The sequence below is a fragment of the Canis aureus genome, chromosome 11 (genome assembly GCF_053574225.1).
Source record: "Canis aureus isolate CA01 chromosome 11, VMU_Caureus_v.1.0, whole genome shotgun sequence".
Lineage (NCBI taxonomy): Eukaryota > Metazoa > Chordata > Mammalia > Carnivora > Canidae > Canis > Canis aureus.
In genome coordinates, this window is record NC_135621.1 from 64,480,709 (window position 1) to 64,507,737 (window position 27,029).

The following is a 27,029-nucleotide window of genomic DNA, read 5'->3' on the forward strand; positions in this document are numbered from 1 at the left end:
AGACAGAGGCAGACATAGGAGGGAAAAGCAGGCTCCATGCAGGGAGCCTGATACGGGACACGATCCCAGGACTCCAGGATCACGCCCTGGGCCAAAGGCAGGTGTCAAACTGCTGAGGCACCCAAGGATCTCCGAATCAAATTTCAAAAGAAAGCTTCTTTATACCTAAAATTAATATTATGACAACTATAAATTTTTTTAAAAAGCTAAATTATACCAATTATTTAGGGTAGCCCACAAAACAATCCCACATATCAATAGTATCTAAAATATTTAACCAAAACATAATTCTAGTATGTTTTGCCCTTCTGTTCTTTACATATAAATTACTATCACTAAGGCCTCTTTAAAAAATTGAGGAAATGGCAGTTCTAAGAAAGAAAAAAAAAACAGTAATAGAAATCCCTCTGAAACCTTTTAACATGGGAAACATATAGCCATGAGAGATTTAGTAGTTTTCTTCTTAATCTGTCATTAGGAATGAGGACAATGTCTAAAACTACTATTGCTGCCTCTAGTTGAGATATATATTTGGAGGCTTTTCTCAGCCTCAGAGAACAAGAAAATAGGATCAAACAGAGATCTGTCAACTCTTCTGTTACCAATTAAATCAATTAAGTATCTTCTCCCTCTCTTTTCAGAGGCTTCTGAGGTTCTCCTGTAGATGGAGCAAAGGGTAAAAGATGAAAACAGGGAAAAAGTGAAATAATAAGAAAAGGAAGCTTCCCACAGACCATACACAATCTTAATTTAATGTCACTCTACAATGATTGTACTTCAGTCCCTTCAGAACACTGGAACAACACCTTTTCTGATCAAGTACTACGGCACATAAAAATGTCTGTCTAGAATCTACTACTAGTACAAAGTTTAGGTCAGTAAGTACTTTAACTTCTTTCCCAAATCCTTTCCCATGGATTACCCAAAATTTAAAAAGATTAGAGCAGCTCAATTAAGAACAGTTTTACATTTTAAGTAAAAAAGAGAAAATACACAAGAGTCATGCTTATCAAGGAAGAAAAGCCAAATGGGTAGAAGCAGCAGGAAAAGCTCAGCTTTTAAGACTTAACAGTGACATTCAAATCAATTTCTTAAAACAATGTACTTCCTAAAGAAGTCATTAAAACATTATAATCTGTAAAAATTAAAATGAATTTATCGGTTTCCTACTATTCTAAAAGTGTAAGTGAAGAAACTGAAATATTTTTTCTTTTTTAGAGGGAGAGAGAATGGAGGGACAAAGGGTAAGCAAGAGAAAGAATCCTAAGCAGGCACCACGCCCAGTGTAGCCCTGAGATCAGGGCCTGAGATGGGGGCCCTGAGATCATGACCTGAGCCAAAATCAAGAATTTGGATACTTAACTGAGCCACCCAAGCACCCCTAGGATATTCCTTCCAGTAGCTTTCTAAGCTCTTCTTTGGGAATCAAGAAAATTTGACACATACATATAAAGATTTAAAAAAATTTTTTATTTAATCAGAAACACTGCAAGTTCAACTATGTTCTTGTTGCTCAATCATCAAGCTTTTCAAAGGATTCATAAAATCATTAACATTTTTTTAAAATTTTTTTAAATTTATTTAGGATAGTCACACATAGAGAGAGAGAGGCAGAGACATAGGCAGAGGGAGAAGCAGGCTCCATGCACTGGGAGCCCGACGTGGGATTCGATCCCAAGTCTCCAGGATCGTGCCCTGGGCCAAAGGCAGGTGCCAAACCGCTGCCCCACCCAGGGATCCCTCGTTAACATTTTTTAAAAAGTTATTTCTTATATATAATCTCTATACTGAACATGGGGGGGGGGGGGGAGTCCAAACTCAATACTAAAAACAAGACTCTTATGTTCTACCAACTGAGCCAGTCAGGTGCCCCTCACTTAACTATGTTTAAAGAGAGAGAGAGAGTGTGTGCGCGCGCATGTGCGCGCACCACCAAGCACACAGGGAGGAACAGAGGGAGGTAAGAGAATCTCACGCAGGATCGGAGCCCAGTGCAGTTCAGTATCTCAAACCTGAGATAACTTGGAGCTGAAATCAAGAGTCCGACACTTAAGCAACTGAGCCACCTAAGCACCTCAATATCTTTTATATGTAGCCTCCTCATCCTGTTCTCAATTTGAACAAAAACTCACCTCAAAAGCTTTAATTAACCTTCAACTTATTGAAAAGTGATATAAGGGGATCCCTGGGTGGCTCAGCGGTTTGGCGCCTGCCTTTGGCCCAGAGCGCGATCCTGGAGTCCCGGGATCGAGTCCCGTGTCAGGCTCCTGGCACAGAGCCTGCTTCTCCCTCCGCTTGTGTCTCTGCCTCTCTCTCTCTATCATGAATACATAAATAAAATCTTTATAAAAAAGTGATATAAAAAGTAAAGATGCTATTAGCTATTTAAAAAAGCATAGAGTGTGCAGGTAGCTCAGTTGAGCATCTGACTCTTGATTTTGGCTCAGGCCACATCTGAGGGCCATGGGATGGCACCCTGCTTTGGACTCCATGCTCAGCAGGGAGTCTGCTTGTCCTCCTTCTGCCCCTCTCCCAACTTGTGTGTACATGCTCTCTCTCAAATAAATAAACCCTTAAAAAAAATTTTTTTAAACCAGCCATGTACAATTTCTTTAATATACACTAGTATAAAAAAAAGTCTAACACGTCATGGGAAGGCCGATTTTAACATGTAATTTTTCCAAATCTCAGAGCTTATGCATTTATCTTTTTATAATCTATTTTCAAGATCAAGAAAAATGTCTTTGACAGTCCCACTAAGAGAGCAATGTCAAATAGTCAACATAAACTTAGTAATTGGATAGCGTCAACTTTAGCTAGCTGAAAAGGTTTGATTAAAATAAGCCCCATCCATATAAATAAATAACATAAACTCCATCCTGCCTTAGAAATTACCCATCATGTTGCCAAGTCTTTTTTTTAAGATTTTATTTATTTATTCATGAGAGACAGAGACAGAGAGACAGAGACGGCAGAGGGAGAAGCAGGCTCCATGAAGGGAGCCCGATGTGGGTGGGACTTGATCCTGAGTCTCCAAGATCACACCCTGGGATAAAGGTGAGGCTAAACCGTTGAGCCACCCAGGCTGCCCCATCATCTTGCAAATTATTTTCTCGGCAATAATCATATCCCCTAGGAACACCTTCTAAAAAGTGATACTTGATGAAAGAGTAAAAGAAATGCATTACCAAACCTAATTTTCATAAAGGATTCACAGAAATACCTTATAAATGGTTTAGTTTTTTGAGTTTTTAAACTAGGCTCCACACCCAGCATGGAGCCCAATGAGGGGCTTAAACTGACCACTCTGAGATCAAGAGTTAGATTCCTAACTGAATGAGCCACCAAATGTTCCTCACCAAAACCCTTTAAAATGTTACACTTCCTGATGGAGCCATATTCCCATGGAAGCAAAAACCCTACATTTAAAAGAAAGATTTTATTTATTTATTTGGGGCACAGGGAGGAATATAGGGAGAGGAACATGTACACTGCATGTTGAGCACACAGCCCAAAGCCCCACGCGGGCTAGATCCTGCAACTCTGAAATCATGACCAGAGGTGAATGGAGTCTCACACATAACTGACTGAGCCACACCCAGGTATCCCAGAAGCCCTATTTTTCAATATTTTAATCATATGGTTGTACCCTTACCATCCTATCTGGTCAGTGATAGATTGCCATGAAGTAGTAACTGGAAACAAATACCAGATTCTACCTACTAAAAAAATTGCATTCTGAGACAGATTATAAAATACATTAAATAAAAAAAGTTGCACATTCTATTCTGATTCCTCTTTCAGAGTGGCTGATTTTCATGTTCTAGAGAAAATGCAACGTCAAGTAAAACTACAGACAAAACTGAGTTCATTCCAGTTCCAACCTTTGTGCAATACTTAAAAAGTATCCAAATCTACTTTAAGTTTTTAAAGTTTATTCATATTTAGGGATCTCTGCATCCAATGTGGGGCTCAAACCCACAACCCTGAGATCAAGAGTCACATGCTCTTCCAAATGACCCAGCCAGGTACCCTTATTATTTTTCTGAAGTAAAATCTACTTACAAGGCAGGCCTCAAAAACAAATCTCAGATTAAGAGTTATTTGTTCTACTGACTGAGTCATGGGCCCATCCAATTAAACTTAAATATTTAACACTCTTAAGCTCTAACAATGCAAATTTGGTACATTCTTCCATCAAAGCCATTCTGAATGACAGTAAGGTTCTTTTCTCCTGCCAAATGTTTATTGCAAAAATCTATCCATTTAAAACACCAACACTAGGACACCTGGGTGGCTTGGCAGCTGAGCATCTGCCTTTGGCTCAGGTCATGATCCTGGAGTTTCGGGATCAAGTCCCACATCGGGGTCCCCATGGGGAGCCTGTTTCTTCCTCTGCCTATGTCTCTGCCTCTGTGTCTCTCATGAATAAATAAAATCTTTAAAAAATAAAAATAAAATAAAACATCAATACTGATCAACAGAAAGATAGGCACTATAATATACCTATTTACTTTACACTTTCTTGTCCAGATGAATCCAGAGTATGGTTCCTACTCCTTACTTAATGAAATATTTCAGAACAAACAGCAAAATGAGAGACAAACAGCTAAAATCAACTAAGGAGCAGGAATTCTTAACATAGAGCCTATACAAATAAGGTAGAACCAAATTGTAATTTATCACCTACATGTTTAGTGATTTTAAGAGGAATGAGCCATCACTCTTATGGCCTCAAATACCAAACAAGTATAAAAGATACACAGGAATTAAAATTTTCTTAAGTTTATAGCATCATTGTAATAGGCAAAAGGTGGAAACCCAAATGTCCACCTACAGATAAATCGGTAAGCAAAACATGGTAGACAATGGAATACTCAGCCATTTACAAAAATGAAATTCAGATGCTACTGAAGGCTACAACATGGATGAACCTTGGAAACATATGCTAAGTGATATTAACTGGACACAAAAACAATACTGTTAAGACTGCACCTCCATGAGTTACTTAGAACAGGCAAATTCACAGAGATAGAACGTGTTTAATAGTGGTTAACGGAGACTGGGGAGACAGTATAATGGGAGAGTTAATGTTTTATGGGTACAATTTCAATTTGGGCTAACGAAAAAATTTTGGAGATAGTGGTAATGGTTGTACAATACTGTGAATGTATTTGACAATGAACTATACACTTAAAATGGCAATTACTGTCATGTATATTTCATCACTAAAGAACTTTTATTAAAGATTCAATAATTACAGTTGACCCTTGAATAACAGGTTTTAACAGCACAGATCCACTTATTTGGTACATTCTTCCATCAAAGCCATTCTGAATGACAGTAAGGTTCTTTTCTCCTGCCAAATGTTTATTGCAAAATCTATCCATTTAAAACACCAACACTGATCAACAGAAAGATAGACACTAAAATATACCTATCTAAGATATATCTTACTACAGTACTGCTTCTCTCTCTCTCTGCCTGTGTCTCTGCACCCCGCCCCCCGCCGTCTCTCATGGATAGTCTTTAAAAAATAAAATAAAATAAAACACATATAACATACATAATATGTGTTCATCACCTGTTTTTTTTTTTAAAGATTATATTTATTTATTCATAAGAAATAGAGAGGCAGAGACACAGGCAGAGGGAGAAGCAGGCTCCATGCAGGCAGCCCCATGTGGGACTCAATCCCGGGTCTCCAAGATCACACCCTGGGTTAAAGGCAGGTGCCAAACCACTGTGCAACCCAGGCGTCCCTTCATCAACTCTTATAGGTGAGGCTTCCAGTCAAAAGTAGACTATCAGTGATTAAATACTGGGGAAGTCAAAAGTTTTACATGGATTTGTGATTGCCAGGGGGTTAGTTCCCCTAACCCCTTATACATTGTTTACAGGTCAACTGTGCTGCTAGTGAGAATGTAAAATGATACAATCATTTTGGAAAGCAGTTTGGCAGTTAAACACACATCTCCTGCATGATCCAGCCATTCTACTCCAGCTAATCCAATGAATGACAGAACGACTGGGGAGGAGGAAGGGTAAAAGAAAAGGCAAAGGCAATCACAAAGGTGAATAACTTGATTACAGTCGTGGTATCATGGGTACATGTTTAAGTGAAAAATCAAATTGTACAGTTATACACCTTCCAGCTTCTGGCAACCCTTTCTTTCCTTTTGTTCCCCCAGCCCTAAGGTTAGTATCTGCCTCCTGCATTTACTAACACTTGTGGTACATCAATGGCCCTCTCTTGGCCTTATCAAACCCATCAATTCCTTGCATTAAATCCCTTTGAAAAAACAAAAATACCATGCTAAATCCTTCATGGTGAATATTAGGGACACAAAAACATAGATATTAAGGACCCCAGTTAGGAAGCTACAGCAGAAATTTCAAGGTGATTTGAGAGGAGTACATGGTTATTTGGGGGAATGAAGATATTTCTGTGGAAAGTGACAGGCAACATGCATGCTGTGTTTATTCATACTTAGCACTCAGAAGTGCACAAGGCTTTATATACACTATCTCTTCTATCACATCCCAGCAAGGTTGCAAGGCAGTCAAGATTCAGAGTTTAAAGTATCTTATACAACATCACACTAATAAAACACTGAGTAAAACCTTACGGGTTATCAATTTTTGGTTTACCAACGTTCCAAATGAAAACAGAGAACATGTATAACTCAAACTTTAACTGCCCAACTACCTTTAAGCACCCAAACTTTCATAATGTTCAATTATGACTTATTACTTTGGACTGTTCATAAATTCACCATTCCTCTTCTCAATATCAACAAGTTCTCATCTGTCTCATGAAATGAACCATAAGCGATACATCTTAACAGATTAAATCATGATCCTTTGGTTTAAAAAACAAAACAAAAGGCTACCTTTATACAAATAAATTTTTTTCCAGGGACGATCAAAAGGGCTGCCTCCTTCTTTATCATTTAAATTTTCTACCTGAAGTTCAAAAATTATTTTTAAAAAGGGAGAGGGACTAGCTAGATAATGAAGGCTGATGTGCAGCCAAGATAGAATCAACATCATTGACAGTCCTAGTGTACACCTTTAATCACTTCGGTGACTAACAACCAGTCCCTATTTGGAAATTATTCTATTCCAGGTATTAAAATTTCCCCTTCAACATAGATCAATGGAACAAAACAGAGAGCCCAGAAATAAACCCATGCTTATTTGGTCAAAAAAATTTTTTAAAGATTTTCTTTATTTATTCATAAACACAGAGAGAGGGGCAGAGACACAGACAGAGGGAGAAGCAGGCTCCATGGAGGGAGCCCGACGTGGGACTCGATCCCGGGTCTCCAGGATCACACCCCAGGCTGCAAGCGGCACCAAACCACTGCGCCACCGGGGCTGCCCTTATTTGGTCAATTTATCTATGACAAAAGCAGCAAGAATATACAATGGGGAAACACACAATCTCCTCAATGAATAGTGCTGGGAAATCTGGGCAGCTATATCCAGAAGAAAGAAATTGGACCACTTTATTACAATACACAAATATAAATTCATGATAGATCGAAAACCTAACCATAAGACTCGAACCTGTTCAAACTCCTAGAAAACACAGGCAACTATTCTCTTGAACTTTGACATAACAACGTTTTTTAGATATGTCTCCTCAGGCAAATGAAACAAAAGCCAAAACAAACTATTGGGACTACATCAAAATAAAAGGCTTTTGCACACCAAGGAAAACATCAACAAAACAAGATAACCTATTGAATGGCAAAAGATATTTGCAATGATATATCCAATAACGGATATCAAAAAAACCCATAAAAAATTTACACAACTCAACATCAAAAAATGAAACCCAAAGAATCTGATTAAAAATGGGCAGAGGAATTGAATAGACATTTTCCAAAGAAAACAAATAGCAAACAGACACATGAAAAGATACTCAACATCACTAATCACCGGGGAAATGCAAACCAAAACCACAATGAGATCATCTTACATCTGTCAGAATGGACAAGAACTAAGGAGTGTTGGCAAGGATACGGAGAAAAAGGAATCCTCCTGCACCCCTGATGGGAAGGTAAACTGGTGCAGCCACTGTAGAAAAGTGTGGAGATTCCTCAAGAAATTATAAATCCCATATGATCCCATTATTCCACCATTGGGTATTTACTCAAAATGAAAACAATTCACAAAGATCTATGTACCCCTATTGTTTACTGTAGCATTATTTACAATAGCCAAGATACGGAAGCAACCGAAAGTGTCCATCGACAGATGAATGGAAAAAAAAAATGTGGGGACACATACACACAATAGAATAGTACAAAAAGAATGAGTTCTTGAAGATAAAATGCTAAGTGAATAAAGTGAGACAGTAAAAAGACAACATACCATTTTACTTATATGTGGGATCTAAAAAAATAAAAAAACAAAACAAAGCAGAAATAGACCCAAAAATACAGAGAAAACTAGTAGTTACTAGAGAGATGTTTAGGTGGATGGGCAAAAGGGGTAAGGGGAACTGGAATGTACAGGTTTCCAGTAAAAAATGACTAAGTCACAACGATAAAAGTGTAGTACAGCACAGAAAATACAATGATATTATAATAGCATTGTATGGTGACAAATGGTAGCTACACTTGTGAGCATGGCATTATGTTGTACACCTGAAACTAAAACATTAAAAATCAACTACACTGCAAAAAAAAAAAATTTTAGTTAAAATAAAAATTCTCCATTTTTTCCAGTGAAAAATGGAGTCTGACCTATAACTTGAAAATATTTGCTTCAGAACTTCAAAGATATTTTATGTAAACATATAATTTACATATATGCACGAGCAAAAGTATTAGGGAACTTATTAGGCCCTTGAAGTAGAGGAATGAAGTAAATTGGGGAACACTAACGGCAATGATTCATGGAGTAAATTATATACCAAGCATAAGAATGCATTCAGCAGGGGCACCTGGGTGGCTCAGTTAGTTGGGCATCTGCCTTTGGGTCAGGTCATGATTCCAGGGTGCTGGGATCCAGCCCCGCACTGGACTCTTTCCTTGGCAGAAGCCTGCCTCTTCCTCTCCCTCTGCCCTTCCCCCCCCCCCAACACACTCTGCTTGTGCTTGCTCTCTCAAATAAATAACTGAATAAAATCTTAAAAGAGGGGGAATATGTAATCAACATTCTTGGATCCCTGACATCATTAAGCTTATTTATTTGGGGGTAGGGGAATGACAGCCACGTGTGTAAAATGCTATGGTGAGGAGGGAAAACATCAAATGTAAATACTTTCCTAGCCTAAAGCAAAATAATAAAAACCAGAGAAATTTAGTAATTTTGTTACATAAATCTAAATTTGTTAGACGTTAGATTATGAGACTCTATCTCCCTTCTTAAAAATTAAAATCTAACTTTATCTTTTAAAAGATTTTATTTATTAATTCATGAGAGACACGAATAGAGAGAGGCAGAGACACAGGCAGAGGGAGAAGCAGGCTCCCCGCGGGAAGCCCTACATGGGACTCCATCCCAGGGCTCCAGGATCAAGCCCTGGGCTGAAGGTGGCGCTAAATGGCGCTAAACCGCTGAGCCATCCAAGCGTCCCTAATTTAATGTTTCTGAAACACTTTTACTTGGCTAATTTTTATCTGTTGTGTATTCTGCCTTTTGAAATTTCATTCGTGATCCACCAGAACAGGATACACTAAGAGAAATAAACATCTATCTCAGTCTAGAATTTAGAATTGTCAGGGATTTTCCTGGCAGAATGCCTTAGACTAAAGGGAAAACTGCTAATGCCATTGAAAGAAAAAGAAAAAGAAAAAGAAAAAGAAAAAGAAAAAGAAAAAGAAAAAGAAAAAGAAAAAGAAAAAGAAAAAGAAAGAGAAAGAGAGAAAGAGAGAAAGAGAAAGAGAAAGAGAGAAAGAGAAAGAGAAAAAGAAAAAAGAAGAAAAGAAAAAAGAAGAAAAAAAAGAAGAAAAAAGAAAAAGGAAAGGAGAAAATCTAACATATACTTATGGACAAGAACCTGAAAGTAGATTAAAAGAACGCTAGATTGGAAAAGATTTAAGTTATTTATCTTAAATAACTTAAGATATTGGTCAAACCTATTCTACCTTTTTTTTTTAATTTAAAAAAATTTTTTTTTTAAATTTATTTATGATAGTCACAGAGAGAGAGAGAGAGAGAGAGACAGAGAGACAGAGAGAGGCAGAGACACAGGCAGAGGGAGAAGCAGGCTCCATGCACCGGGAGCCCAACGTGGGATTCGATCCCGGGACTCCAGGATCATGCCAAAGGCAGGCGCCAAACCGCTGCGCCACCCAGGGATCCCGTATTCTACCTTTAAAATACATCTAGCACTCCCATTTGCATAAAGGAGTTCATTTCAAGGGCCCAATATGATCATTATTCCCTTCTTTTAACAAGAGTAGCGCTCACTATATATACCTAATTTAACCTTTTTTCTCCATACGTGTATTATTTCCCACTTTGATATAGGGATATATTTACACTCTTAATTCCTACTACCGCTTTCTACAAAGCAGATACACAATGTATGTACCAAGCAAATAAATATATATGCTAAGCAAGTTGGACAAGGAATAGTTAAACGGAGACAACAGTTCTAAGAGTTACAGACCAAAAAACTATATACACTATTTTTGTGGGTTGTACAAATTTACTCCCAATACTTTAAAGAGGAAGGAAAAGTAACATGCAGTAATGTGAGTGTATTTTGTGAGATACAAAATCTTAAGATTTAGAGAAGCCTCTCAGGATTGACAATGTTGAAAATTATTACAAATTAATACAGCACTGTATTTTTTACCTTAAAAATACAAATTACTAATACATCGTGCAAGGCTATGGTTGTCTAAATCAAGTTCACAAACATTCTCTGGGAGACATTTAACATGTTCTTCCTTTTTAAAAAGATTTTATTTGACAGAGAGCGAGAGAATATACGCACAGTGAGGGGGGAGGAGCATAGGGAGAGGGACAAGAAGACCCTGAGGACCATGACCTGAGCCGGCCGGTATCAAGAACTGGACGCTTAACCAACTGAGCCACCCTGGCGCCCCTTACATGCTCCTCTAATAAGCCTGTTACAGATCCTAGAAGTTATACCACACTTCTTCCTCCATATAATGACCTCACTGATAATGGTAACCATTATATGAGCAGTAAAGTAACTCAGGTACTTTTAGAAAGTTTATACCACACTTAATCTTATTACTAGTCTTGAGGAGAAACACCTGTGAAAGGTGATTCTGATAAATCTTTTTTATAGATACAGGTGTTTGAGCAACACAGACTTTAAGTGGACAGATCCACTCATCTGTGCATTAAAATATACATACAGTATTGTAAATGTATATTCTCTTCAATTTTCTCAATAACATCCTTTTCTCCAGAAAGGTTATGTTACATAAGGATATAGTATGTAATACATAGCATATACAAAACAAGTGCTCATCAACGGTCAATGGTGAGGCTTCCAGTCAACAGCAGGCTCTTAGTAGTTCTATTTTGGAGAGTCGGAAGTTATATATGGATTTCCAACTGCACGGAAGTGGTGGTGGTAGTGGTACCCCGACCCCTATGCTGTTCAGGGGCCAACTGTACTGTTTGCAGAGAAAGAAGTGTCTCACTAACACAGAACAGGAACACAGGCGTGAAACAGAACTCTTTTTTAAGTCAGGCAGAATAACCACCACCTCTCTCCAGTTTTTTGAAATGTGATACATTTTTCAAAAGTCTTATGTACCGTGGAGTATGTGTACATTTGAATCTTATGCATAAATATGAAAGCTACTATGTCTTTAGGATAAAAACCAAAACATACAACTCCCATTTGTGTAGAAAGCTAAAAATGTCAAATCCTCAGGGAGACCGTTAGTAACAAATAGAACCCATGAACTTGATAAGCCAGTATGATTTTAAACCTTTTTAAAGCCGGAAAAAATATTGCAGGACCATCTAGTACAATCGTTATGTGAGAAGAGGCAGGGGTCTAGGTGTTTAGAAACAAGATACTTAACCAACAGCAGCCGAGGAACAAGAGCCGCACCTAAGATCCCTAAAGAGCAATGGCAAAATAAGGAGGATCTATTTGGGCCACACAGCCAAACTGTACTCATTACCTTAAGAGGTCACACAACATCATCTAGAACGTTTCAACCCAAAATAAAACATTTAAATAGGAACCTTTTTTGGAGGCACTACTTCCCCCTGTACTGTCATTCTTATTCTATGGTTTATGGTACAGTAAGGATATTGCCATTAAAAACTGTCTTACCTCTAAACATGCTAAAAAGATACCAACTTTCTAGATAAAGACTAGCTGAGTAAATCCAGGTCACTTTCCCACCATAAAGATGACATGAGAAAGCAAGTGAAAGACAGAATTAAAGACCAACAGTCAAATAAAGGAGACCTATTTTAATACAAACTTAAAAGGAAAACAAAAACGGCTACCCATAGTAACACTTAAGACCAGGCTTATATTTATGTATTTTTCAGAGATTAAACAAACAAGTGATATAAAGTAGATGATAGAGGTAGAATATGAAAACAGTAAGTAACTGCATCAATATACTCCAAGACACTATACTTGTTCTAAGTTTCTTAAACTAGTTGAGACAGTTAAAGAGTAAAAGTTAATTATGACAACAGGCACCAGCACATCTTCATTTTCTTTTCTTCCCCTGATCTAAAAGTTGGTTTCTTCTAAAGCAGCCCCAGAATTTCCAAAGGTAAAGCTTTGTGATTTTTTTGTTTTTAAGCAGGCTCCATGCCCTGTGCGCCCCAACTCAGGGCTGGAACTCACAACCCTGAGATCAAGACCTAAGTGGAGATCAAGAGTCGGATGCTTAACAGACTGATCCACCCAGGAGCCCCAAGTTTTGTGATTTTTAAAACCTTGTTTTTCCTTTGCTCTGTTAAATTTATGTACTATTTAATGTGCTACGATACTTATCACTCATCGATTACTGTTTGGCAAACTTAAAACCACGGATAAGAATATATAACAAAATTTCATCCACTTCAGTCATAGTCCTAATTGATATTGTTTCACCACAGCTTTTATTGTGAACAGTTTGACCACTTTGGTCTCCTCTCTCTCCCAAAGAACAACCTTTTTCCTCCCCTGCCCCAAATATAAATAGAACCTGCCCTGCCACATGACAAAGGCTCTAAAAGCAGTAATTTCCATCAGAGCATAATAAACTATTAAAGATTTAACACCCCCACCCAATATTCAACTATAATAAAAATGTCAAAATAGTAAAATTCTGAATTTACAATTATTTAAAACATTTTCCTACCTTCACACTGGTTCCTTGGAAGAATCTTCCACCTTGTTTTTATCACATTTTCCAAAATTTGTAGTCCATAATACTGAAAATGGGAGAATAGAAACATGTGAATATATTGCTATAATACTGGCAACTTTTAGGATTCACAAATGGACAGACATTCACACATTTACATCTAAAGTTTCAAAAACATTATGCTACCAAGTTTAATTACATATATTAAACAAGGATCTATTCACCCATATACTGAGTTTTCATGCATTTTCCTCATTTTATTGTTTACTATCTATTTAACGTCCTGCTGTTTATACATGCTCACACCAGGAGGAAGAACCAAATAAAAAGCCCTTTAAGCAGCCAAATGGGCTTATCTGTAGAAGGAAAAGTAGCAGCCAAATATGAATTCACAGCATAAATGACTGCTCATAGGCTCACGTACTTTAACACAACCAGGCTCCTAAGAATTTAGCAGCTTGGATGCTCTCAAGCTTCCTACCATCCTCTAGGAGTTGTAAGCTCTTGGCCAAGTATTAAAGTATTGTCACAGATACTTTCTATAGAAAGTGTTTACAAACATCACTGGTGTGTTACTTAAGGAGCAGCAAGACAGCCCACGGGTTTAATTTTAAATTTTAATCCCACCCTTACATTTGCTATTTCTACTAATTTAAAGATAAACTTTTGTGCACAGTCAAAAATAATATACAAACGCATGTTGCAATCTGTATTTACCTTTCAGGTATTCCTTCCTAAATATAAAAGTCGTAACTAAAAATATGAGAAAGTTAATAAATACAGATACCACTTTCAAGCCATTTTGTCCCTCCTGCTGATTACTCACTCTAAATAGTCAACAACGTTCACAATAATTTATAATGCTATAGGAGTTACTACCCAAAATTATTACTATGACCAATTAGTGTGGATAGACAGGAGGAAGAAAAGGGACAAAATTGTTGTGGTATGTTTCAATTGATTGAATCAGGGAAGAATGAACTATAATACCTGAAAGGTAAACTCATTCATATAGACACAGAACCTCAGATTGCAAGTTTTGGCTGAGAATAAGAGTTCATCTTTAAAATGGTTAGTCATCACACAATAAAATAGGAGCATTAGTATTTCAACCAAAGGGATCATGTGAATGCTCATTTTATCCAAAGCACAATATAGACTGTCCCGAACTACATTGTGCTCAATAGTAAACGTTTTTGCTGTTTTCTTTCAACATTTTATACTTAAAAAAAATTTTGCCATTTCCACTAAAATCCTACATTTGCAGAACATTCCTTATAAAGACTTCCAAAATAAAAACAAAGCCAAAGCAAAATTCTGAAATTACAAATTTCATACCATTAAAGGGTTTCATAATCAGCAGTAAATACTGAAACTTTCTAACCTGTTCGTTTACAACCCCTTTATAAGTCTAAGTCTCAGAAAAATAGAATAGGCAAAAAAAGGTTTCTTGATTAACTGAAATTTTAAATTAACTTCTGAGAACACACTACTCTAAAAACTTTAAGTTTTATAGACATGAAATGACACTAGTTTTACTGAGTCAAAACGATACACTTCTTACTACATGGAATATATATCCTCATTAATTCTCCACCAATTAAAAAGATCTTTAAAAAACTAAAAATCCACCATAAATATACCACTTCAAAAGAAAATAAAAAAAATATATACCACTTCAAGAACCAAGAGCCTCAGTGATAACTTCACCCTATTTAGCCAGTGTTTTTCAGCTTACACTACCACCCTGCTTCCTTTATGTTTGATACTTTGTTACCTAAATTACCTATTTACTAACCTTTAGTCCTTTCTCCAACTGTAAAAAGGTATGTATCATAAGCTTGCTGAAGATACAATTCGTATTTTCCTTTCTGCCATACCAGCTAAGGCAGTAAACCCAATAAAAGCTTTCCATAAAAAAAAAAAAAAAAAAAAACAACTTTCCATAAGTCAAAGGAATACAAAGATCACCTTCATAATATCCTAAACCGCAACCTAACACAACCTCACCTAGATATTAAGACTACATATGAAGAGAATTCACATTTTTTGAAAGAGTATTTTGTTTAAAAAAAAAATCCTTAGGTGCTAGCTAAATCTGAGGACCAATGATAAATGTCTACTCTGGAAATATCCACAAATAATCCAAACACCACTATAAAGAATGAATTACATTTCTGCTTTACATCTCAGGACTTGAGAAATCCACTGCTGAGTTATGAAGATGAGGGACAGATAACAGCAAAGACTAAATGAAAAAATAAATGCATGAAATGATCCCTATGGTAGAAATTTCTACTGAGCCCTTAGAAATACTTATTTTTATGCATTGAATTCCCCTTTCCCCTCCCACCGCCCATGAAACAAAAACAATTGATGAACAGAATTCAGTTAAAGGGAATCAAAAGGGTAGACCTTGTGGAGGCCTGCCGTCAAAGCCTAGCTGTGTCAGTTGCACAGGAAGACACCCCTTTTCTTCCTATTACAAGCAATCAACATAATGGAACATTATGATTAATATCAGGTAGTGTTAACATCTTTAAAGAAAAAAAAATGATTGCATAAAAGCCAAATGTCATAGTGCATAAATTTAGCACCAAATCATTTGTAATTTATGTAAATTGAAGAATTCTTTACCTGTTGCTTTCTTTCTGTTCCTCTAATCATCTCATTTTTCACAAGACAAATTTGAGTTTTTAAAAATACTGTTGATAAATCAACTTAAACATTAGTAATGTCTGTCAGTATAAAAAGCAAAATTTACCAGGCAAGCAAACAGGCAAACACTATTATGTTACTTAAGGTTAGCACTTTGAGGAAGTTCTGGACTGTATTTTTGCCCTAAAATTTACAAGATGCCAAAACTAATTAATATTTTAAAACTGTTAATTAATACAGTCTGATTTCAGAAACAGATGTGAAAATGGCTATTTTCTGTTTTAACACAATGTATACCAAGTGGAAACCTTGTGTGTATTAAACAGAATGCCATGCATGGTATTTTATTACTTTAAGGCAGTTTAAAGAGAAGTGTGAATCATCAAGCCTAAAACAGTCAAAACACATTTTGATCAACCCTTCTGTTCAAACTAGGAAAAAAGGACCCAAATTATAACATTCTTCAATTGCAAATAAAAACTGAGTGCTGTCCCATTAAAAGCATTGGTACCATGGAGCAGGGTTTTATGCTGCCCACACCACTTGGTGTTGGAGGTGCCTAGCCTGTATTATATTGATTACTTGCCCAAAATAATTCCTTTGATGTTATGTTTCATCTCTGAATAACATTCAGAATTTATGCTACTTAGATCTGTATACATTATAAAAACAAAAAAACAAAAACAAAAAAAAAAAAAACCACCAAAAAAGCCACCTTGCATACTAGTCCCAATTACAAAACTTCATTCATAATTCTTAGGACTATTTGCAAGAATTAATTCTATGTAAGAATAAATTTTGAAATAAGTTAACAATATTAAATAATTTCAGATAACAAATGCTAATACTAAAAATGAGATACCTTCCTCAAAGTTTTTGACTGGAAGAAAAGAAGAAATAATGGATTTTAAAACCACCACTTGCTTACTTTCGTGTTCATATTCTGTGAAAATTCCAAAATTGTGTCGACTCTTGTCCATGCATCAGGATGCTCCTTTAAATGTGTCAGTACTTCTTGAGCCATTCTTTGCTAAAATGTTATATAAAAATAATTTTAAGCTCACTTTTTCTTTTTAATCATTAAAATGGTATTGAACAAGACACAAATCCTAAATAGGGCTGTGATTATATATTAACTTTCTGAAATACTCAAGAAATAATTATTCCATATAGAAATAAACGTATCCATTATCGGAACACGTATCCCTTTAAAAGTTTTTTTTTTTTTTGCCATCTATTTGGTATTCTCAAAATGTCACTTAAATTCAACTGATGTTAACAAAGACTTCTCTAATGTAAAGGAGTCTCAGCACTTACAATCAACTGAAGGCAACATATAAAAATTCACATATACTTAGATAATTATATAATGGTATCCCTTGCCTTAGAAGTTACCAAGATATCTCAAACAAACTTTACCTATAAAAATCTATTTCATGAGAAGACTGATAAAAACCAGGACTAAGTAAAGCCACAAACCTCAAATACCCATAGATATAAAAAACAAGGCTCTGAAACCCTTAAAAAGTCTTTTTTTTTTCCTTTTTAAAGATTTTATCGGGCAGCCCCAGTGGCGCAGCGGTTTAGCGCCGCCTGCAGCCTGGGGTGTGATCCTGGAGACCTGGGATAGAGTCCCACATCGGGCTTCCAGTATGGAGCCTGCTTCTCCCTCTACCTGTATCTCTGCCCCTCTCTGTCTCTATGAATAAATAAAATCTTAAAAAAATATATTTTATCAATTTGACACAGAGAGACAGCGAGAGAGCACAAGCAGGGGAAGTGGCAGGCAGAGGGAGAGGGAAAGGGAGAGAAAGAAGCAGGCTCCCCGTGGAGCAGAACCTGAGGTGGGGCTCTGTGGGGCTCTATCCTAGGGCCTTGGCTGGGACCATGACCTGAGCTGAAGGCAGATACTTACCCAACTGAGCCACGCAGGTGCCCCAGAAGTCTCTTAAATGTATTGTAAATACACCCTCTTTCCCCATTCTGAGTCTTCTAAATTTCACACCAACTCCTAACTTATTTTGAAAACTTTGTTCTATCTTAAAGATCTTATTCATTTTAGAGGGATGCCTGGGTAGCTCAGCGGTTGAGCGTCTGCCTTTGGCTCAGGGAGTGATCCGGTAGTCCCGAGATTGGGTCCCACATGGGGCTCCCTGCATGGAGCCCGCTTCTCCCTCTGCCTACGTTTCTGCCTCTCTCTGTATGTCTCTCATGAATAAATAAAATCTTTAAAAAAATTTTAAAAGATCTTCCAGAGAAAGCATGCACTCGGAAGAGTGAGAGCAAGGAGATGGGCAGAGAGAGAGAATCTCAAGCAGACTCTGCACTGAGCAAGGAGCCTGGGGAGAGGAAGGGGTTTTGCTTACAGGATACTACAATGTGCTCTTCTCATTTGACACTTTCCCTTAGCTTTATTGTAAGGTATAACAATTAAGTTTGGGAGATCTAGCCACATGGACACTATGTATCTCGTTTCTTCATTTTAACCATTATAGTTTTTTAATGTTATGAACACATTTTACCAAAGGCTGTTAATTCTATTGTTTTCAGTAAGAAACAGCTTAATCTTCTCATCTTTAAAGGCAGTTTTGTAGCTCAACTGGATCCTAATTACCTTTTTACCTATTTCTATCACACATAAGCAAAGTTTGAGAATTTAAAAATTTGTCAGTTACCTTTGTTAGACTGATTCAACTTGACCAAGGGTTTAATTCTTTGGGTTATAAAGTAAGCATCAAAAAGGGGGAAAGCATTCCAATTCAAACCATCTCTGGCAGATACCTCATAATGGCCTTTAACTTAACTTTTATTCCAACTTACAAAAAAAAAAAAAAAAAAATTGGTTTTGATGTTAAGAATTATTTTCCTTAGGTATCAGAGTAATTTCCCCCATCAACCAACTAGCGATATACAATGCTTCTTGTTTAGAATAAAACTGGAAGTTAAAATAAAATAAAATATAGAAGAAAACTGGAAATATATATCCACTAATTTAAGTAGCAGTTCTGTACCTTGGCAAGAACCAACATGTAAGTTGGAAGAAAAACCAGTTGCCTGGGTTCCAACCTAAAAGTATAGGTTAGAGCTAAAGTATAAGCTCTTAAAATATATGTATTTTGATTTGAATTTGTTAAGGGACTGATAGTTTTAATTAAGGAATTATTAAAAAAAAAGGAATTATAATTATGCTATATAATGACAAAAAACAGAAAGAACAGTTATGTAGGGGCAAAGCACTCTTCAGCCATGTTTTGATTCTCTGGGAGAATATCTAGCCAGATCTAGTAATTTTTCACTAGTTATAGTCTTGCACATAAAATAAAACGATCAAGAGCGTGAGGTATATCAAAGATCTACACCTAGTAAAAGTTACTTGGTCAAGATACTCTTTCAGAGCTTTTGAAATGATGACCATTGTACACGTAAGTCAATACTTGCCACACTATTACCATTCATTAAAACTCTGCATAAATCATGTCTTTTTTAGTTGTCCTTTTACTTTTTAAAGTCAATTCTAGTTACTTGCATCTTAGCGTCTTTATTTTGTCCTAACCTCACTATCCTTACATAATTTTTTATTAACTTAAAACTCCTGGAGAGGTCAAAAAAGACACAAAAGGAAACTAAAGGAGAAAATTTGGTATCTCCCTGTGTTACTTACTCAACAGTGAAAGTATTTTAGTTGCTAAGCAATAGATTAAGAGTTCAAGTCACTTAACACAGTATCGGAGAAAACACTCAACTCTTCCATATTATTTTTTCTCCTGACTGCCCAACTTGGCTAAAAATAGAAAAATACTTATAAGAGAAGGTAGTCCTAATGTTACAGTGTTAAATATCCTTCTATATTGCCCATTTGGACACAAGCTCTGGGTACAGATTAAAAGGCACCATTCTAATTTTTCCTCTCCAAAATTATGTACTCCATTAAAAAAAAAAACTATATTTCTAGGAGTTTTAATATTTAATTAGTGTAATTTCTACAGTTGCCATATTTAGCACATATTTTAAGAGACTGGAAAAAAAATTAAAAACCATACCATATTTTAAAACAATGAGTTTACAAGACATACGCTACATCTTCCTTATACTTCCTAAAGTACCCTTTAAACAGAATGCCTTCTAAGTATCAGGCACCATAACAGGTGCTTTTACAAACCCTACCATCTTCCACTCCTGTGAGGTAGATAACTTTGTAGCTGAAACTCTGGAGCAAGGACTAGAAAATTTACTGGAATAAAATTAAGACATCTATCACTAAAAACATGTTTTCCACTACAGCTTTTTTCTTTTTATTCACAAGCCCCCTAAAGAGGGGGCATATGATAAACACAGTGAACTAGAAATGTAAAGACACCCTTTTAGAAAAAAGAGTCTTAGCTAACTTCAAGCTCTAAGACTGTTTCTTCCTATCTATAACTATAATAAATATCAATTTGCGCCTATCTTTATGCAAGTAATTTGTCATAATACAACTAGGCATAAAATTCTTACTTTTGGGAAAGTTTATTTTGCCTTAATAGAGAACACTTTTCCAAGTCTACATTTCATTTAAAAATCAAATTTTAAATAAATCATTAAATCTCAATAGTGTGAAATATCACTAAAAGCAACATCACCAATATATATTTTTTAAAGTTGTTTTTTTTTGTTTTTGTTTTTTTGTAATCTACACCCAACGTTAGGCTTGAACTCACATTTGTGGGATCAAGAGTTGCATGCTCTTCCAAGTGAGCCAGCCAGGTACTCCCCCACCAATATATTCTCCATGATAAAAACTACTGCTACTTCTTAGTTATAAGCCTAACAAGTCTCTTCATTTAATCGAACTTTTAGATATGCTGTAAGCCATGTTAAAAAAAAAAATATTTAAACAGCAGTAGCAGCTATGTGACAAAATTACATGCCCATCTTCCTAATGTCTACAAGACCTGTGCTTCCAATATATTCAAAGTTGAGCCAAACTTTATTTCCATACTTTCTTCCAAAAGCAGCTGCTTTTCTATACATACATGTTAGAGTGAAATGAAGCTTAAAGTTCCATGTTGCATGTATAGCACAAAGAAACAACTACATGGTATATGTAGTTGTACAAACACAATACTTTATGGAATAACTTCTCAGGAAGGCTTTTTGGAGACAAGAACACAGACCAAAAGCCCCTAGCAGTTATAAAACTGGACCAATCTTAGAAAAAGTGCAGAGTATTTTTACCACTTATACAACTTTTATGGCTCCCTTTTAAGTTTTCTCTTTATTATATTACAGTAAAACCAATAATGTTGGATTTCAGAAAGGGACGGAAATATTTATGCATATGCTAGTATTCACACATCGTACTTTTTGGACTATCTATATAAGATGCAATTTCTACCTTTCAGGTTTCTAAAAAGTATGATAGCAGTGAGGTGCTATGCAAATATAAACTCATACCTTAAAGATATAAGTAACTTCATACGTACTACTAACCAAACATCATCTACTAGGAATACAACATTTGGCAAAAAAAAATTATACTGGTATTTGTCACGTCACCTTAAAAGACTTTTAAATCCAACAACAGAAAATTTTACTGATTTAAAACTCTTCATGTGATTAACTCTATAGAGTGAAGATTCAAGTTTGTCTAGCTTCTTGTAACAAACTAAAAACACCAACACGCTTGTCTATCATTCAGCCAGGTGTTTTAAAAAAATAAAACCCTAAACTGATCAAATATCGGTTATGTGTATGATAACTGCCTACATTAATATACCGTTTTGCAGGTCTTAAATTCAAATAATTTAAGATGTTAGATATTGTTGGACCTTTAAAACAAGTTTTATCTGTAAAGTACTTCTGTAATTAAAATGTTTCAAAAATATAAGAATCCTTGAATTCCAAATATATTACATACATAAAAGATATACAACCTTTAGTATCTGTAAAACATTTAATACAGTAAAGAAAGGTTTCTTAAAGACAGAATATTCCAAAACATCTCCTTCTAACCATGTCAAAATACAACACATATAAGACAATTTCTCCAGACTTGCTTCTCATCGGTTAATATATAGCTCCAATTTAATACAAACTACAGAAAATTTTTTTAAAAGGTGATAATTTAAAATCATATTTGAAACCGAATAACTGCGTTACATTGCAATAATGTTATAAAGTTTTGCTCAGCTACTTTACCTGGGCTCCTTCTCCATGGTATAAGCAATTCACCACATTGTCTAGAAGGTTGATATCCAGTTTTTGGCTGAAATCGAGCAGCTGACGAGCTGCATGGTCTGCTAACATTGTCATAATTGCTGGCATAGATTACTGTAAATAAAGAAAAAAATTTAAGATGCCTATGAAATTTTGTTATTATCAGTCAGAAATTTTCTACAAGTTATTTTACTTCAACCATGTTCCTAGAAGTATTATAATATTTTAGACACTACCTAAAGAACAGTAAAAGCGACTAAATGCTGAAGATAGCTATTCCATAAATGCTTTAGTTGTTAAGGTCCATTTAATTTTCCTAAGGTCTATTTTAAAACCCTACTAATATTTAAATAAAATTACCCCTAACCTGTTTTAATGAAACTATCATTAGGAATTTATGGCTCTAATAATTGACACAGTTCAAAGTCTCACTCTCAAATTTTTAAATACAGATAAGTTTAAGTGGATCTCTCCCTCTTCCTAGGTAGAATCTTCTATTTCATTAAAAGCTTCCTTTGCTGTACGCTACCTTAATTTTTAAGATATGCTGAAAAAACATGAAGATGCTGAAAGTTAAATGTGGTATCCAAATCTTTTTGTACACACCAATGATTAGCAAAACTTAAAACTTTCATATTCAAACCATCTATTTGTTTCTTCCAACCCTCAATGAATTTGGAGATTAAAATTCCCTGAACACATTCTAGAAAAACTATGGTAATGTGTCAAAAAAATGTTTTAGATTTCCAGGTATTCATTGGGAAGGTTAAAAAACCTATAAAAAGTTTGCTAATTATTTTCCAAATAAAAAATTCTAGGATAACAGAAAAGTGAGCTTCTTTATCTCACATAATGTACTGACTAAAGCCTACCAGTTCATATGCAATGTTATCCTTTTAAGAGGATTCTAATCCAAGATGCTGGCACATATTCACAATTTTGTTGCCCAGCATTATAAAAAAAAAAATCTTTCCTTTGCTTTTTCTTCAAAGCCAATGCCACTTGAGTCTGACTGGCTAATTCAGTACTCCTTAATCTTTTTGGGTCAAGATGCCTTACAATCTGAACAACACGATAGCTCCTGCCAAAATTTTTTAAAACTCACAATTTTGTATACACAATTACAGAAAATCCAGGACACCTTGAAAGCCATGCATGAAACCTCAGGTTAAGAATCCCTGGTTGACCGTAGTTATTAGCCCCAACAAGGTCAGCTGGTCACCACCACTTCTCCCCCCTCTTAAGAACCTTCCAGGATCAGGAAATGGGTGGGATTTGATTACATTATGTTTGGTACGAAAAAAGACGTTATTTCTTGGCTACTTGAGAGCAGTTTAAAAATGTTCATAACAATGGCAGCAATTTCAATTTTAACTCCAATGCTTTCCTTAATGCCAATTATCAAAAAAAAAAAATCAGAAGTAAAGAAATGAGTCAGGTTAGGGATAACGGAAAAATTGAAAAACTAAGAGTTCAAAGACTCATTCCTCTGAAATCTTTCAACCCGTTACTGACAGCAAAAACTGAGATCTCCAAAAATTACATAGCAGTTATTACTGTTTTTAACAATATCAGACGTGCATCAAGAAGTCTTTAAATATGAATATAAAAATGGAAGTATATTCCAACAAACGTGTACATTCCCTCCCACCAAACACCACAAAATTTTAAAGGATCAGAACAGTCTTAAAATTGAGGCTGAAAAACAGGTGCCCACAAAGCACCAAGACGTACGTGGCCAAAGTTTTCAATTTTTGGTTAAAAGATTGGACAGAACAAACTTTCCTCCTATGTCGTCCTCTGGCAATCTAGCAACCCAAACAAAAAGAACCATTTGACTATAAAAAGTCCCGTGCTCAAGTACGTTGTCCTTACAGAGTTCTCCGAGCTCAATTCTTGCGAACACTCAGGTTCCGGGCAGCGCCTGCGCCAACTCCGGCGGGCGCCGGCCGTAGAACCAGGCTACCTTCCGAATGACCTGCCTATTCTTGAACCGCGCAGAAATGGCGGCGTTCTGGTCCACGCCAAGCACACGGAGTCCGCCCCCCCCCCCCAAAATCAAGCAGCTTCCAAAACATTCTTTCCACTACCAGCAGCGTCCCACACGCGGAGACACCCGGGCGGGCCGGCCGCCAACGGGCGCCGCGGGGGAGCGAGGCCGCGGCCGCGTCGCCTCCTCGGGAGCTGCACCCGGAGACCCCCTCACGGGGAGCGCGGGGCCGCATCCTCCCGCGGCGGGGCCGCCAGCCCCCATCCGGACCGCGACCGCCGCTTCGGGATCGCCAAGGACTAGCTCAGACACCCACCCCGGCGCTCCCGGGCCGAGCGGGCCGCCGCGGCCCCATTCAGCAGCCGCGCACCCCGCGGAGACCCGCCCTCGCCGCGCTCCCCGCCGCGGCACCCGGGGCGCGCGCTCTCCCCGCCCACCCCGCGCCCCAGTCGGCCGCCGCGTCCCCGGGCAGCGTGGCCTCCGCCTGAGCCGAGGCGCCCCGGGCCGGGCACACCGTAAGCCGCCTCTACTACAGCCCTCCCCGCCGCACCCCAAGCTCGGAGACGGGCGAGCGGAGCAGAACCAGGGCATCCTCCGCCGCACGCTGCCAGCAGGAAACCATTCGATCGCCCCACTCTCAGGCCCCCTCCCCCCAACTACAGCACGGAACCCCACTTCCAGAACCCTCAACAATCCACTAACCTTTCCTACTTCTAATCCTACTCTGCCTCCCACCCCGCTTAAAAAAAAAAAAAAAAATCAGAAAAGATTTCGAGTTTCCTTGCAGGAGGAGGAGGAGGAGGGACTCGGCAGCCCCTCCCTCCCCCGATCCCAAGCTCTCCACCGAGGGGCCACGTGATGCAGGCGGACGTTTCAATGCTGCTGCACTAAATATTTCTGGAAACTTCCACTCCTAATAATTTACAGAGATGTTCCTGAAATCACCCCAACTTCTCCCCAGCCCCCCGGGCTGGGGAAGCCCTGCCGCCCCCACACCGGCCCCGCTTCACTATCACGCTCCTCGCCTTCCTCCACCGCCACCCGCACACGCCGAGAGCCCAGCAAGCGCTACCCTCCCGCGGCCGCCTCCCCGCCTCCATCCCCCAGCGGCAGAAGCGGCTCCATTCAATCGCGGGCTCCGCCGTGGGCCCGCCGCCGCCTCCCGGGCTCGCCTCCCGCCGCCGCCGCCGCCGCCGCCGCCGCCGCCGCCGCGCCCCACGCCGGCCTCCACCCGCCCGGCCGCCGCCCGCCCCTCGGCCCCGGAGCCGCAGCCGACTTACCCAGAGATTGAACCAACTGCTGCTTCTTTCCTTGCCGGGGGGATTAGGGCGAGGGAAGGTGGGGAGGGGGGAGAGGGGAGGAAATCAAGGTGGGTTTCACAGTTTTCCCCACCTTAAAAAGGGAAATTAAAAAAAAAAAAACAACAACGGAGATAAGGGCCAAAAAAAAAAAAAAAGCTCAACAATATTTACTATTTCAGGGACACCCCCACGACACACACCCACCCGCCCTCCCCCCGCAAAAAAAGGAAGGGGAATTAATCCGTGGAATAAATGCTCCCGCCTGGCTGGGGAGTGAGGGAAGGGGGAGGGGAAAGGGGTCAAGTCCCAAAGATTCAGCCCCAGGGGGACCCTCCAGCCACAGGCGGCAGCAGAAGCGGCAGGAGTAGGGGGCAGAGAGTCCACAAGGCCGGGGGACGCTCCGCTGCCAGTTGCAGTCCGACTCCCCCCGACCAAAACACGGCTCCCTCTCTCACGCGGCTCCGGCGCTGGGCCCCCCCACCCGGGCTCGCCTAAACTTTCCCCCCTTCTCCTGCTTCTCAGCGACTGGTGGCTCCCCCCTCCCCCTCTGGGTGGTTGCACGGACTGCAGCAGCAAAGACTGGAACAGGCACCGCCGCCGGGGCTGTAGCTACTGTTGCTCTTGCTGATGCTGTAGCTCCCGCTGCTCCTGCCGCGGCCGCTGCAGCCGCTTCTCCCCCTCCTCCTAGTGCCTCAAACTCGGAACCGGTTGAAACCGGTTCAGACTGGGAGATTCCATCTCGGTTGAGTTTTCAGCCCATGGCGCCGCGGAGCGTTTGGAACCTGGGCCTCCGCCCCCAGCCCGCCCGCCCATTGGCCGGTTCCCGCCACAGCCGCGCCATCAGCCTGCGTTTCATTGGCCAGGCCGCCCGTCAATCCCACCTCAAGTCTCCACACGAGCCCGCCGCTTCGGCCCCCGCCTCTTTCCAGCAGCGATTTGCCTGCAGAGTGGGGGAGGGGAAGCGGGGCGGGTCGTAGCGGAGCAAGGAAGGGGGGGGAGGCGGAGGAGGGGGGACGCGGAGCCGAGCCCAGCCGCGAAGGGAGCGACGACGAGCTGCGCCGAGGATTGGTGCGAGCCGCCTGTCAATCAAGCGCAGCCCGCCCCCGACTTCCCGTCCCCCTCCCGCGGCTCCCCCTCCCGCGGCTTGGCCCGCAGGCCCGGCCTTTCCGGCCCGCTCATTGGCTGGGCGCCTTCGGTGACGGCGAGGGTGCGGCGCCGCCCGTGAGCTGGGAGCCGCGCGAGTTTGAGCGCGGCGCGCGGCGGCGGCCGCTCGGCTTTCTCCGGCTCCGCGCCGGCCCGCCCCCGCCCGCTCCCGCTCCCACTCCCGCTCCCGCTCCGGCCCCCGCCCGCTCCCGCCAGCCTGCGGGGCCGGAGCCCGCAGCGGTCGGGACCCGCCCCCGCGGGAGGGAGCCCCGCTGCGAGGACGCCGGGCACGCCCAGTGGTTTTTTCGATCGCGGAGGGGCGGGAGAAAGGAGCCGAGAGAGCGCCCCGGGGGCCGGTCGTAGGCCCGGACCTCGCCGATCCGTCCGAAAGGCCTGGGTTGGGGGCCGGGAGTGCGG

The 27,029-nt window shown here is 39.5% G+C and overlaps 1 protein-coding gene across 4 annotated transcripts in view; it reads right to left on the minus strand.

The window, feature by feature from the left end:
* Window positions 1-26,244, minus strand: part of XPO1 (exportin 1) — a 46,894-nt gene extending 20,650 nt beyond the window's left edge. Inside the window, exons 1-4 of one of the 4 annotated variants that reach the window (XM_077915554.1) lie at window positions 25,449-26,244; window positions 22,161-22,292; window positions 16,912-17,013; window positions 13,320-13,392 (exon numbers count right to left, since the gene is read on the minus strand). In XM_077915554.1, coding sequence (XP_077771680.1) covers window positions 13,320-13,392; window positions 16,912-17,013; window positions 22,161-22,286 — 301 coding nt within the window. In that variant the 5' untranslated portion in view covers window positions 22,287-22,292; window positions 25,449-26,244. Of the gene's footprint in view, window positions 1-13,319; window positions 13,393-15,740; window positions 15,805-16,911; window positions 17,014-22,160; window positions 22,293-24,053; window positions 24,194-24,870; window positions 25,001-25,448 lie in introns of those variants that run through there. The other 3 variants (XM_077915556.1, XM_077915555.1, XM_077915557.1) reach the window with 3 other exon arrangements.
* Window positions 26,245-27,029: the final 785 nt, after the last annotated feature.